At 53.7% G+C, this 13596-nt stretch overlaps 1 protein-coding gene across 3 annotated transcripts; it reads left to right on the top strand.

The window, feature by feature from the left end:
- Positions 1–863: 863 nt before the first annotated feature.
- Tnni1 (troponin I1, slow skeletal type) lies at positions 864–12143 on the top strand. 3 transcript variants are annotated; one of them, XM_037211378.1, is made up of 10 exons: positions 864–967; positions 3623–3767; positions 4083–4113; positions 4772–4775; positions 6808–6849; positions 7318–7449; positions 8624–8713; positions 9793–9969; positions 10776–10885; positions 11786–12143. In XM_037211378.1, the coding sequence occupies exons 3-9, from the start codon at positions 4103–4105 to the stop codon at positions 10881–10883; spliced, it is 564 nt and encodes a 187-aa protein (XP_037067273.1). In that variant the 5' UTR covers positions 864–967; positions 3623–3767; positions 4083–4102; the 3' UTR covers positions 10884–10885; positions 11786–12143. The 3 variants fall into 3 exon arrangements, with proteins under 3 accessions (XP_037067273.1, XP_028732325.1, XP_037067274.1); XM_037211379.1 differs by lacking the exon at positions 3623–3767 and adding an exon at positions 1489–1536 and having other exon boundaries at positions 869–967; XM_028876492.2 differs by lacking the exon at positions 3623–3767 and having other exon boundaries at positions 866–967.
- The last annotated feature ends 1453 nt before the right edge of the window (positions 12144–13596 follow it).

The raw sequence follows: 13596 nt of genomic DNA, 5'->3' as shown, positions 1-13596 counted from the left end.
TCTGACCTCCCACAGGGGTCAATTCTCTGCCTGTCCTGCCTCGCCTGGGATCTTGGCCCACAAGATGACTGACTATAATAGCCACAGGATTAACATAGCAGGCATTGTCTTTCTCTGACTATAGGGTGGGTATTATGTGTTCATCAACAGTCCTAAAAATACTTGGTAAACAGGTGCAGCCCTGTGGTCCCAGGCTCCTGGGGTCAGTTAGCCTCTGATCGACATGAAGATTAAGCAGGGAAAAGACTGTTAGTCTCCTTGGGTTCAAGAAATGGAATGTGGGGTGCTTTTTGGAACCTGGGAAATGGGGACTCCTTAAAGCCCACCTGAAGAAGCCTATAGAATGTCTGCAGATCCTCAGGCTTCCAAGAGCATAAAGGTGGCCCTGCTGCCACTGTGGCTCAGCTGGGCCCCAGAAACATGCCCCCCAAATCCTGCAGGGAGCCTCTTATCTTTCACTGGCTCCAGAGTCACCAACAATTAGGTCTTGGGCTTTTGGAGGTTTTTGGAGCATGGGCTGGGACTGCATGTTCACAGGTCCTGGCAAGAGAGAAAATGTCAGTCTGCCACTCCCCAGTCTTTCATGGTTCCTAAGGCCTCCCAATGCCCAGATCTCCTTCATCCCTCTTCCTGTTCTCATCTCTGGGCAGCTCCACATCTGCTCTGGCCTTTTACTGTCTGCCTTCCCCCAGCGGAGTGCTGAGGCTGTGTGTGCTCCCGATGCATGCACACTGCTCTCCAAGCCTGTGTGCCCTGTGGTATACACTGCAGCACGTATCCACCCTGCGAGGTGTGTATGGTGGGAGGGGGTGGGAAGGAGGGGCAGCCGGAGGGACAGTGGCTGTTCTATTTTTACTGGCCAGTTGCCGGAGGCCACAGGTTTCATAGCCTGCCCTCAGCTCTGCCCCCACACTCTGCAGTCTGTGCTGAGGCTCAGGCCAGCCCGGCTCCACGAGGACTAAACTAGGTAAGTGTCTACAGCCCTCCCTGACTGTGGGCCTGGGCAAGCCTGGGGAGAGAGCTGGGATTTTGTTTAAAGGGGAAATAAGGTTTGGGAGATGGAGGATGTTTCTTGTTTGGGTAAGCAGGTTTGTCGGTAGAATACTCTCTAATACTCCTAGCCCTTTGTCCCATAAAATGGCACCTCTCCTGTAAGATGCTGTGGGAGGCGAAACCTGGAGGGACAGAAGTGCCCAGCATGCTCCTCAGGAGCCCGAGGCAGAGCCTAATGGACTATGCTCTCACGAGGGACTGCAGCCAGAGGCATGAAGGACCGTGCTCCCCGTGGGAGGGGTGGCGGCGGGGATCAGGGCGTCACGGCAGTGGGTCTGCATTTAGGGGGTGCCTGGGGAAGAGTGATAGTGACCAGCACCTGCAGTGGCAGGACGAGGAGATAGATGGCTGGCATGCAGGACTCTCAGGGGGCAGGTCCAGAGGCCCTGTTGGCCAAGGAGACCATCTTATTTCTTTGTCCTTTGTCTCTGACAGGCGCTCTTAGCTCTCTTTGCCCGTCTCAGCTGCACAGAACACGGGCAGGTAAAGACAGACGGCCAGTTCTCTCCTCTGCTTCTGGCTCTGAGTTGTAGAAGGAGTTGTTGGTGTCCTCTTGTGGGGGAGGCAGGTGCCAACAGCATTTGGGCTGAGGGCACAAAAGCCTGTGAGCACATAAGCTGGGAGAGTCGCCACACTGTGATGTTGGGAGGATTGGGGGGATGTGCTAAAGGCAGCCCCTACCCCAAGTTTGGAGGTCACAGACCCAAAGAAATTCTAACACTGGACTTCCTGGCCACGAGCTTGGGAATCCAGCTTGTTAACACCCGGCTCAGGAGTGTGGGGATGCCCTTGAACTAAGACCCAAGGTCAGGGGTGGAGAGCAACGGCAGAGCTTGACTCCAGTTAGATGTTCGTGTTCCTGTTAGGTGTGTCAAGAGGCCAGTTCCTTTCTCTACGCTGTCTCTCACCCAGGTCTACACACTCACACACACTCAGGCTTGGCGTGGAAAGCCGACAGCTTTTCCACTCTAGGGGCCTCAGGGCCCGGAAGGTGAGCCTTGAGTCAGGCCCCAGAGTCTGTTCCCTTCCCTCCAGTTCTGCCTTTTCTGTTATCTCCTGGTCTTCCACTTGTAGTACAGATGGAATTCAGCCCTCCAGTCTCCCTGCTATCTACATCCTGGCTTCTAATCAGGTCCCTGCTTGTCTCCCACAGAGCCTGTCAAGGGGTCCTGTCTGGTGGGTGTCAAAGCGCAGATCAGGGCCTCGTGCTTGATGGGAGACCCCTGGGCCTGGCGTTTGTCAGAGAGGCAGTTGGGGACTGCCTGGAGCTTGGCGGGAGGCCCAGGCTGGGCCCCAGCTGTGGGCCCCACCCTGGCGACAGCAGGCTTTCTGAGGGATTGAGGAAGGACAGACATGGCTGACTGCCCACCAGGGCGAAGCACATCCTGGGGAGACAGATGTGAGACCTACTCGGCTACGACTTGCATTCCCAGAGGCCCGACGGACGTGGGTGGGGTGGATCTTTGTCAGCCAGGGTTTCTTTTTGGACTTCCCAGGGTCTTCAGGAGAGCAGAGCCCTTGACCAGCAGCTGGGCATGGGATCTAATTTCAGCTAAGCATGTTGGGAATGCATGGATGGTTCCCACACCTCTTCCCCTGCACCCCACAGGGACAGCTGAGACTCCGGGGTCACCTCCCACCTAGCCTCACTCTCCCCACGACAGAAGCATAGGTGGAAAGCTCCCTAACAGGCTGAGATTCACGAGAGGGGGGCCAAGCATGGTTACTGGGCTTGGGGAGCGCGTTCTTTATGGGCACAAGAAGGGTGGCTATAGAAAAACATCATTGGGGGGCCCTTGCAAGGGTCCTGTAGTGCTCCAAACTAGGTTCACGAACCAAATATAAACATGGGCTTTGAATTCCACGCCTGCCCTCTCTCTAAACGCCATTCTGCCCACTCTTCACTGTCTCAGGCCGCCTGACCCACCCTCCACATTTGTCCCCAGCCTGGCGGCTCCCGCTTCCCTGGGCTTCCTCCCCGTCATTTCCTCTACTGTCCGTCTGCCTACTCCAGGATGCTCTATGTCAGGGCCCAGACAAGAGCGTGAATCAGGCTGGTAGGTTTTGCAACCTTCAGAGCCCCAGTGTGGCCTGGGCCCAGAGACGGCCTGTCAACGGCCTCGGACGGCTCCATGGCTGTGCCTTCTCAGAGGATGCCGGACTCCTATGCCATTATGCCTTAGTTACTGAACTTGATTTGCTTCCTAGTGAAATCTGGTTTGAATAAAAGGTCCAAGGGCTAAATATTAAGAAGCACAACACTTGGCTGGTGGCAGTGGTGCACACGCCTTTAATCCCAGCACTCGGGAGGCAGAGGCAGGCAGATCTCTGTGAGTTCCAGGCCATCCTGGACTACAGAGCGAGTTCCAGGACAGGCGCAAAGCTACACAGAGAAACCCTGTCTTGAAAAACCAAAAAAAAAAAAAAAAAAAAAAAAAAAGAAAGAAAAAAGAAAGAAGCACAACACTTATCTAAGCTCCAGTTCTGCAGAGAGGATAACTGGCCAAGAAAGAGTGAAGACACACTAGAATTTTTTTTTTTTTTATCTCCTGCCTTAACCTCTATGCAGGGCTTCTTGCCACCTACCCAGGGCTGCTAGGCACCTATTGAACGGCACCTCTGGAGCTGGGCCAAAAGGTACCTGGCTGCCAGCTTCACGTCAGCTTCCGTTCTGTCCTGCTTCTCCTGCACCTCCCCTGAGTCCTAATCCACAGGTGAGGTCTGAATTCAGCTGCGTGTTCGAGTCTCTCTCGATCAAGTCCCGTTCTTTACTTTCCAAACACACTGTCTACAGATTCCATTCTGTCTTGCAGCACAGTCAACGGTATTTTTCTGGAAATAGCCGTATGGAAGTGTGTTAGGTTTTGCAGGTCATAGGAGGATTTTGTCCGTGTCTTCTGTTTCGTCAGATGAGGTGTCCTGTGGAATCTGGCATGTTGACTACTTCCTGCCATCTGACTCCCCACCCCTACTAGGGGTTCACAGCCGAAGGCACATCTTTTCCACTAATGACTCCTCTGTATCCCTAGGTGCCGCCTTGATAACCATCATGCCGGAAGTGTAAGTTATCCCCATGCAGGGCTCCCGGGAGGCATGTCTCCCTTCACCACAGACTTCAGCCTGACAGTTGTGGACAGCCTGGTTCACCCACCCCTCCCCAAGCTACTCCCAGCAGCAGCTCCGGAGATAGGGATGGACCTTAGTGCCTGGTCCGCACTCACTGCTTCCCTGAGGTGTCCAGTTCTCTAAGCCCAGCAGAGCTCACTCCCAGGTCACCCTGGAGGACGCGTTTGGCCTGTGCTTCAGAGATGGCTAGTCAGTGCTGATCGATGAACTGGACACACTAAACTACCACATCATGTGGGCATGGCAGATCGATGCAGGCCCAGGGATAGAAGTTTTTGCTTTAACTGTGGCCTTCTATCAAAGCTTACGTGGCCTCCCACTTGATCCCCTACAACTATGAATGACCAACATCTCCCAGAAAGCAAGTCCAGTAGCCTAGAAGGTTGTTGGGTTTTCATACTCTTATGTTCTGAAACGCTGAAGTGGTCCCCCTGCCCTATGGCTGATGTCATTCAGACATGTCATCACCACCTGTGCCCTCCTCTCCAAGCAAATCTGCTTGGTTCTGTGGCTGCTCAGGTCATGTGTTTTGTTCCAACTCACTCTATGCTCTGCTCTTCCCTCCGGTCCTGCCTACGACGGATGCCTAAAGTGAGGTGAGTGATCTCAGGGTTTCTTAGTTCTTCAGACTGATGCAGGTGGGGTGGGCTTGAGAAGTCAGAGATTGGGTCAAAGCTAAGGTAGGAATGGGGGTGTCCGTGGCTGGGAAAACTCTCAGATGACGAGAAACTACGAGTGAAGGGAGTCGATGGTCCAGGGCACAGTGCCCCTCACAGACATTCATGTGACTGGGACCACAGGTCGGGGCGTGACTTTGTACCTTGCTGAGTGAAAGTGCCCCCTCGCTCTCTCAAAGCTCCTGCATCCATGGGGCATCATTCTGCCTATTGAAAAACTGATGCTGTGCGAAGCCACATCTGCAAGGTGAAGGCTATGACTGGACATTGAGGAAGGAGCGAAGCTGTGGCCTTAGGTTCCCCTCAGGACTGTGGTCACCCTGGTTCTGGACACCCTGTGGTCCAGATTTCTTCAGGCTGCTGAGACGCAGCCTGAATATGGCCCGAGGGTGGGGACGGAAGGAAAGGCGATGTGCTGACTCAAGCAGAGAGGTATCGTCACTGACTGAGGGAACACCTGGCCTGGATAGTCTCAGGAGAAGCAAATATACTATTTCCCACTGACCTATGAACTTGAGTTTTGCTGAGGCTCCTCCAAAGTGGGTCCCCAGAGACTGTTGGTTAGCAGAAGAGGCCATATACTTCCTGAGTGGTTGGGAAATAGGACTGTGAAAGGTCATTCCCCACGGTGTGTCTGGGTGGGTGAACCAGGGCCTGTAATGGCCACAGCAACCGGCCGTTTCTCTCATTACCTGGAGTGTGGGCTTCCAAAGACGAAAAGATAAGCCACTGTGAGCAGATCAGAAGCTGTGTGCTCAGTGTGCCAAAGCTCATCCATTGCCTCTCCCAGCCACGCCCACAAAACCTCATCACTTCTGCCCGACATGCTGCGGGGACAAACCACAGCTGTGCTCTCTCAGGGTGGATCATGCCTGAAACAGGCCAGTACTCCATGGGAGCAGCAAGGAGAAACCCAGGAGGGGCACAGGGCTCCTGTCCTCATCGTCCCATTAGTTAGCAGGGAGGTGGTTCTGTCACCTTCACCACACTGGGGGCCACTGCCACAGGGCTGGGACTTTACAAATTCTTTTCAACAAGTTCTTCCATGTGGCCCACGTTCTTCCATGGTGGCCCACAACATGTGAGCCTCCTGCCTCAGCCCCCAGAGTGCTGAGATTACACACATGACCCGCCATACCTGCCCCTGGAGGGAACTTACAAAGAGCTAGTAAAACATACCTATCTAGTCATCAAGAATTTGCCTGCAGCCCTGCGGTTGGTGGCTCACGCCTTTTATCCCAGCACTCGGGAGGCAGAGGCAGGTGGATCTCTGAATTCGAGGCCAGCCTGGTCTATAGATTGAGTTCTAGGGCAGCCAGAGTTACACAGAGAAACCCTGTCTCAACAAACAAACAAACAAACAAACAAAACAAACAAACATAATTTGTCTGCTCATTTTGATTAGAAGACAGCAGTGTTTTCATATCGTAGAAATTTATGTGGGTGACGGTGACTTATAAAGCATTTCGATGTCCACATAGACATGCTTCACTTATTTAGGAAACATGTAGCATATGTCTCTGGCAGGAAAGAACATCAAAATACAGCTTCATTATCACCTGGAGCGCTAAAACGTACGCCCGTTTTAGGCTTTTCACAAAGGTTGATTATCTGTGCCCTCATTTTATCTTGGTGGCGTTGTGAACTGAGTACAACTGTCAACATGCCCCTCTGCAGATGAGGAGGTACCTGTAAGGAGGCATGCTTGCAGACTCCTGCAGAATTCTGCCAGCCGCAGAGTGGGGGCTGGAAGGTGGGGCTTCAAGGAAGCTGCCTGCAGCCTTCTCTGAACTTGACTGGTTCAGTCCCTACGACGAGCTTGAAAAGCCCTAAAGTGAGCAGAGGATTCTGGGTAATGATGAAGCACCACAGCTGGTCCTGTGCTGGTCTGGACCAGAATTCCAGTTTTATAGCCTTTACCTTACCGCTGGTCTCTCCTTCTCATCCTCAGAGGAAATCCAAGATCACTGCCTCCCGCAAACTCATGCTGAAGGTGAGGCTGGTCCCATGGGAGATGGAGGGGCAGCCATGCAGGCTTGAAGGGGTGTGGAGGGCAGGGAGGGGAAGGAGGTGACCAAGCAAGGGTAAGGGAAGAAGCCTGGCCATTGCCAGAGCTGACTGGTGACCAGTGACTTGTATCCTGCTCCTCCTGGGGAGGGATTCCTAGGTGGAGGGAGAGGAAGGGACATGGTTCGTTTTGATGTTTCTCTCTTTGGAGCTCTGTGGGACAAAAGGACTAACAAGGAGGGAAGAGGGAGACTGTGTGGGTAAGCCAGCTCCGGGGCTCAGGAACGCCACTCGGTGTGACTTACGCACGGCTGGCAGCTACAGCACACATGGCCGGCACTGAGCCATGATGGCCTCAGACCTGCCGAGTCCAGAGGCTTTTTCCCCTCACTTGATGATGCTGGCTAGGGAATATGAGGAACCAGCCTTGGCTCAGCGGCTTTGTCCTTTCCAGAGCCTGATGCTAGCCAAGGCCAAGGAGTGCTGGGAGCAGGAACATGAGGAACGAGAGGCTGAGAAGGTGCGGTACCTCGCGGAGCGCATCCCCACACTGCAGACCCGAGGCCTGTCCCTCAGCGCCCTGCAGGTAAGCCTGGCCAGCTGGGAAGGACCCTCTGTGGGTCTTGAAGTAACACAGCTCTGTAACCTGCAAGGTGCCCACCCATGCCAATGTGATACCCGCATTTTATAGACTTGAGAGGGGGGTCCCAGAGGGGAGAATGAACTTACTGGGACTGGCTTCCCGTCAGTTGGTGCAATGGTCTGGCCTGGGGGATGGGCAGGATTTAGGCAGGCCCATTCCTCCAAAGAGTTGCCCCTCTGTTTAGAGATGAGTCTTTACTGTTTTTAATTAGTTAGGAGTTGCTTTAACGCCAGTGACTGAAGAGAATAGGCTAGATGCAAATACTTCCATGTATCTCCCATGGCAGTGGCTATTTTAATTTATTATTTTTGTTTAACATGTAGTTGTCAAATTTTCTACTATTAACTTATGTTACTTTTATGGTAAGAAAACTATTTTTGAAGAAAACAGCTATGAGCCTGGTGTAGAGGTGTGTTTGCAGTGCTCAGGAGAGAGAGGCTGGAGGATTGTGAACTAAAGCTTTTTTATTAAAACATTTGTATACACTGTATTTTGATCACATTTCCCTTTCCCCAGCTCTTCCCAGATTCTTCTTACCTCCCAGGCCACTCAACTTCATGTTATTTCTCTCTCTAATAAAAGAAATACAACAACAAAAAAATCAAAAATCAAAATCAAGAGGAAAAAATATCAAAAGTTGAAATAAAGAGGAAAGGAAGGAAGAAAAAAAGAAAGAAAGGAAGAAAAGAAAAAGAAAATCAAGAGTGTGGTGGTGCTCACTTTTAATCCCAGCACTCAGAGGCAGAGGCAGGCAGATCTGTGAATTCAAGGTCAGCCTGGTCTACAGAGAGAGCCAGGACAGAGCAACATACTGAGACCCTGTCTGGGGAGAGGGGGTGTGTTTTCAGGCCAGCCGGGGCTACATATTGACATGATCCAAAAAAAAAAAAAGTTACCATTAAAAAAAAAAGCTAGGAAAAGAAAGCACACACAGAGCAGAAAGGAGAGCCAAGGCGTATGCTCTGAGGTGTTCCTCTGAAGGAGTCTCAGCAGCTCCTGTTGGGTTACAGGGGGCCATAGCCACCAAGCACACTGAGTGTGGAGACAGAAAAGGGAGGCTGGAGCTGGCGGCCCCTCCCCGCTCCTCCACTCTCACGCCATCACTCTGCTCCCTCAGGACTTGTGCCGAGAGCTACATGCCAAGGTGGAGGTCGTGGATGAGGAGCGCTATGATATTGAGGCCAAATGCCTCCACAACACCAGGGAGGTAAGCCTAGGGAGGGCGAGGAGGAGGCTGGGCCTGTGCGGGGTGAGTAGGGTGGGCATCAGATGGACCACCTTTTTCTGTGGGGCCTTGGAGGCAGCCTCTCAGCATGAAGCTTTAGTTTTCCACGCTGGCACCACAGGCCGGCAGATGGGTGGGAAGGATAGTCACACAGGAAGAGAAGAGACTTCCTCCCCATCTGCCATGTGAGCTCCTCAGAAGTGCCTGTCTGCGCTCACCCACACAAGTAATCAGTTGTCCGGTAATGATATCTTACAGCTGTGAAGGGCTTTCATGTGTGTTGCAACCTTTGATCCTCCCTACATGCCTGTGGGTGACATGGGGACTATTACCCGACCCTGACAAATGAGGACACCGAGACCCACAAAGGCTAAGAACTTGCTTGGCTCGAGAGTCACAAAATGGGGGTCCCAGTCGGTACCCCACTCTCTGATTCCTACTCCTGTACTCGATACTCGGTGCTCCTTCAGGGTGGGGTGTGCGAGCATCAGGGCCAGCCAGTAGAGAAGAATGGGGGAAGGCGGGACTTCCTGTGCAGGCGGGCTGCTTCTGAGCATTCACCCATGGTGAGCAGGCACTTCCCTACCCATCTCCACTTGCCGGGATGCTGCTGTGTGATGTCATTAAGCTCCAGAGAACTCCCTCTTAGACCACACCCTGGGATTCCTAGGGTGTAGGATTTAGGTTTTTCTAGGTTCAGCTGCTTTGCAGGTCCCCTGGGCAGGGCCTGAGGAGCACAGCAAGGATGGAGGGACAGAAGAAAGCAGCTCACACTCCACACAAGGCTTCCAAATGTGAATGATGGCTGAATGGCTTTTCATTTATTTGAGCCTTGGTGAAGGGGAGCGGGGGAGGTTAACGACTGGGCTTAATCTGCAAAAGTTCGTGGTGACTGTTTGGAAAAGGATAGATAGGTGGTTCTGAGCGCTTCAGAGTGTCTAGCCTGGAGCCTGGGAGACTTGGGGGTTGGCTCTAGCTGGAAGCCCAGGAGTTGGATCCCCAGGAAGAGAGGTCCGGGTCTAGCGTCCCCTCCCCAGAGCCTTGCTCCTTCCCTCCTACAGATCAAGGACCTGAAGCTGAAGGTGCTGGACCTCCGTGGGAAGTTCAAGCGTCCACCCCTGCGCCGGGTCCGTGTCTCGGCTGACGCCATGCTCCGAGCCTTGCTGGGCTCCAAGCACAAGGTGTCCATGGACCTACGGGCCAACCTCAAGTCTGTGAAGAAAGAAGACACAGAGAAGGTGAGGGCCACTCTCCTCAGACACTTCCTCCTCCTGCCTACAGAGGCGCTCTAGTCAGTCTGTGCTCCAGAATGCTCTAGAACCCCCTACGAGGTCAGTGTCAGAGGAGGGATGACAGGCTGCTTCCGGTCTGAGGGGAAGACTGGGCAGGGGAAAGGCTGACGGAGGAATAAAGTAAAAACCTTGCTCCCAGTGTCAATGAGAGGGTGACCACTGCCCCAGTCACCACGGCTTCTTGTTGCGGCTGTAGGAACCTGAGTGTATAGAACTCGTTGGAGAACTGAGTTGGCTAGCAAACAACACCTTCAAGTGTGCTGGACTCACAGGCTAGGCCCAGAGCTGACAGGACTGTGTTCTCAAGCGTTGAGAGAGCAATCTCTGGTCTAGGAAGCCTGATAAAGATAAACAGGCTCGGCAGTCTGCTGACAAAAATGGAAACAGGTCAAACGAATCAGGGGACGCTCCTTGGAGGAGGTGACCCTGAGCTGCAGTATGTCACCCAGGAAGGTGTTGTGGGGTCTTGGAGGCGAGGCTGGCCTGTGATACACTGAAAACCAGCTCTGTGACCCCGCCACAGTCACCTAGAACCTCTCACCCACACAGCCTCATGCTCTCTGTGGAGCCTCAGCCTAGCCCGGGTCCCTGTCCGGCTAAGGCATCTTCCAGCAAATGCTGGGCAGGAGCATCAGGATTTCCTGTCCCAAGAAGAGGTGGATTTTCTTCCACCTGATGACTCTTGAGCTCAGGGGGCCTTTGTTGCCCCTCCAGCCTGGTGAGTTTCTGACGTGTTTGCGAACTGCCCACAGGAGCGGCCAGTAGAGGTGGGAGACTGGAGGAAGAATGTGGAGGCCATGTCTGGCATGGAAGGCCGCAAGAAGATGTTCGACGCTGCCAAGTCCCCGACCTCACAGTAGAGGTGCCTAGGGGTGTTTGTCTTTGAAGTCCCTCGGAGTCCCTAGGGCACTCGGGATAAGTAAGAGATGAGAGGCCAAGGCTTCATGCAGGAGAACTCTTGGGAGTCAGCTCTCTTGAGCGCAGGCCTACTCTATCTAGTCCCTTCAAACACGTGTCTGTATCAGGTCCCCTCACCTATAAAACTGGGGCTTGTACCAGATCGGTGGTCCTGGGACTGACAGCCTCCATCTGTTCCTAGTTGCACATGGTTGAACTGGACACTGTGGGTCTGGGGGACCCTAGAAATCCTGAGTCAAGCCAGAGTCTGAGAATACAAGGTTAGATGATTCCCGAGGTCCCTTCAGCTCTAACTCTCCAAGAATCTCAGGTCTTTGATACGCGATTTGATGACATCCTTTACTTGTATACCCTCAAAGAAGCACCCCAATCACTGTTGCCAGGGAGGACACCAGTTCAGAGAAGCTAAACCCCCCTCTAGAGAAATAGTTGGAGGAACAAAGAGGTGGAATTGGGCCATAAAAGCCTTGCCGTGAGAGCACAGAAAGGAGGTGTAATAGACAAGTCCACAGGCCTCCCAGGGCAGGCCAGGCTTTCTCCCCAGAGCAGATTTCAGCTAGTGATAGGAGAGGGTTCACAAATGAAGGGGAAGGGCTGAGGGTGCAAAGGTCAGCTGTGGGACCAAACCAGTCCTGGAAGATGACAGGGTAGGCTAGAGCCAAGGAGCTTGGGAAGGGTGTAGAGGGAGGGAACTCAGGTTGTGGGCGGAGCAGCTGAGGAGTCTCATGGGTGGTACAAGGGAGAAGCCCCAGGGACTGTGGGGGACGTGTGTGTCCATCAGTGGCGCCTCAACAGCACACATCACTAGGATCTATTTGATAGCGTCTCCACTCTGTCCTTACAGGTTGCCTTGCCGGATGGCACTCTGGGATCGTGCTTTGGGCCCCTTCCTCCAGCCCACTCACCTATCTTCCTGCCAATGCCTGGAGCATCCCTGCTTCACCTCCCCCCTCCCCCCCAGCCTACACGGCCACCTTTGGAGCCAGGATGAAATGGCGCACAGAGGAGCAGAGAGAAGCGAGTGGCGGAGAACTCAACCTACGAGGCACGCTGGTGTTACCCAGTCACACCGAGGGGCCACAGGCTGAGGAGGGAGGCAGAGAGAACACCTTCTCTACAGCCCCAGATCGCCACCCTCCATTTCTGTCGCTATCTGCAGTGTCCACCGGCATCACGACTCTTCATTAAAAAAATCCAGGTTCCTGGTGGTTTCTGTAGCTCTGTGGTTAGTGCTCAGAAGGGAGTGAGGAAAAGGAGTCTGTGCAGAGGGACTGAGTTAGGAGTCCAGAGTAGGAACGGAAGACTAAGGACTTGGTGGCTGTCTGCTAGTGTGCCCCCCAGGAATCTTTCTTCCAAGTCACAGTGACATCACACACTCTCACCATCCAGGAATCTCAGCTCACCAAAGCTGGGATCTCTGACAACAGACCATCCTATCCTAGGCACTAGGGGTCAGAGGGGCTTCCCATTTGTAGCGTACCCTGTCTGATTTCCCTAGCCGCCACAAACAAGGACTCTCTGGTGCCTTCTCCTGTACCTAACTGTAGTGGGCCAGGAGGGCCCTCTCTTCCGGTCTGCACTTTGACCTCCGAGGAGGGACATACTGCAGTTCTGTGTCTGGCCACCAGGGGACTCCTTCCCTCATCTCTGCCTGGCTGCTCAGGTCCTCAGTCTTTGCTCTCTGCTCCAAATTACTTCCTCTCTTACTGGAGGCGCGGGAGGGGAGGAGGAACATTCCCTGAGTCCTCTGCATGGGCCCTCTGTCCCTTCCCAGAGGGCAAGAGTGTGTCAGGGACCCCAGTCTCTCCCCACACTCCCAGTCATTCTTTCTCCAAGGCGGTCGGTCCTGCCCGTGGTCTGACCTTTGGGGTCAGTTCCTTTTCCTATCTTGCTGATGTTTGGGCCCAAAATCTGGGAGGGGCTGGAACCAGGGGGAGAGGAGGAGTAGGTGTAGTGAGGAGACAGCCCTGGGTCCTTGAGTTGTTACCCCACCCCCACCCAGCCCCTTAAAGGAGCAAAGAGCAAGATTCTGAGCCAGGGTGGAACTTGGCTTTTAGGGTGGTGTCAATGGCAGTTCCTGAGTTAAGCCTACAGGGAAGTAGCTGGTCCTCAGGACTAGGCCCCACAGAAGCTGAGCGGTCTGGATGGTCCCGTTCACCTGCCCCTGGAGAGACCCAGCTCTACCCTCTGATCCCCGTGTATTATCTGTCACGAATGCCAATGGCTGGTGCAAAGTGCAGTGTGGTTACCTCCTGGGGCACAGTCTGGGGGCAGGCATGCTCAGCCTGCCTGTGGCCGTGGGGACCAGCAACTTGGGGTGCGTTAGGAAAGGCAGCACCTAGCCACAGGGCTTTTGCTACAAACGCATCAGTAGGCAGGGAGTGAGGGGTGTGCAAAGAGCACACTTACTGTGCACTTTTGCATGCCTGTAGTCATAGATACGCCCAGTCACACACACACAAACAGAGAGAGAGAGAGAGAGAAAGATCACCGGGGAACCTGACAGGGCTGGTTCATGCCACAGAGCATAGGGTGAGGCTTCATGCCTGGGCAGCCAAGAAACCCACCCTTCCCTGCCTCACGGGCTCCTCCCAGCTGGCCTGGCTCCAAAGCATGTCTCAATGTTTTGTCTCTTTCCAGCTCTTTGATAGAACC

This window comes from Peromyscus leucopus, chromosome 15 (assembly GCF_004664715.2).
Source record: "Peromyscus leucopus breed LL Stock chromosome 15, UCI_PerLeu_2.1, whole genome shotgun sequence".
Taxonomy (NCBI): Eukaryota; Metazoa; Chordata; class Mammalia; order Rodentia; family Cricetidae; genus Peromyscus; species Peromyscus leucopus.
Note: the sequence above shows the minus strand (reverse complement) of the source record. Positions and strands in the feature narration are given on the sequence as shown.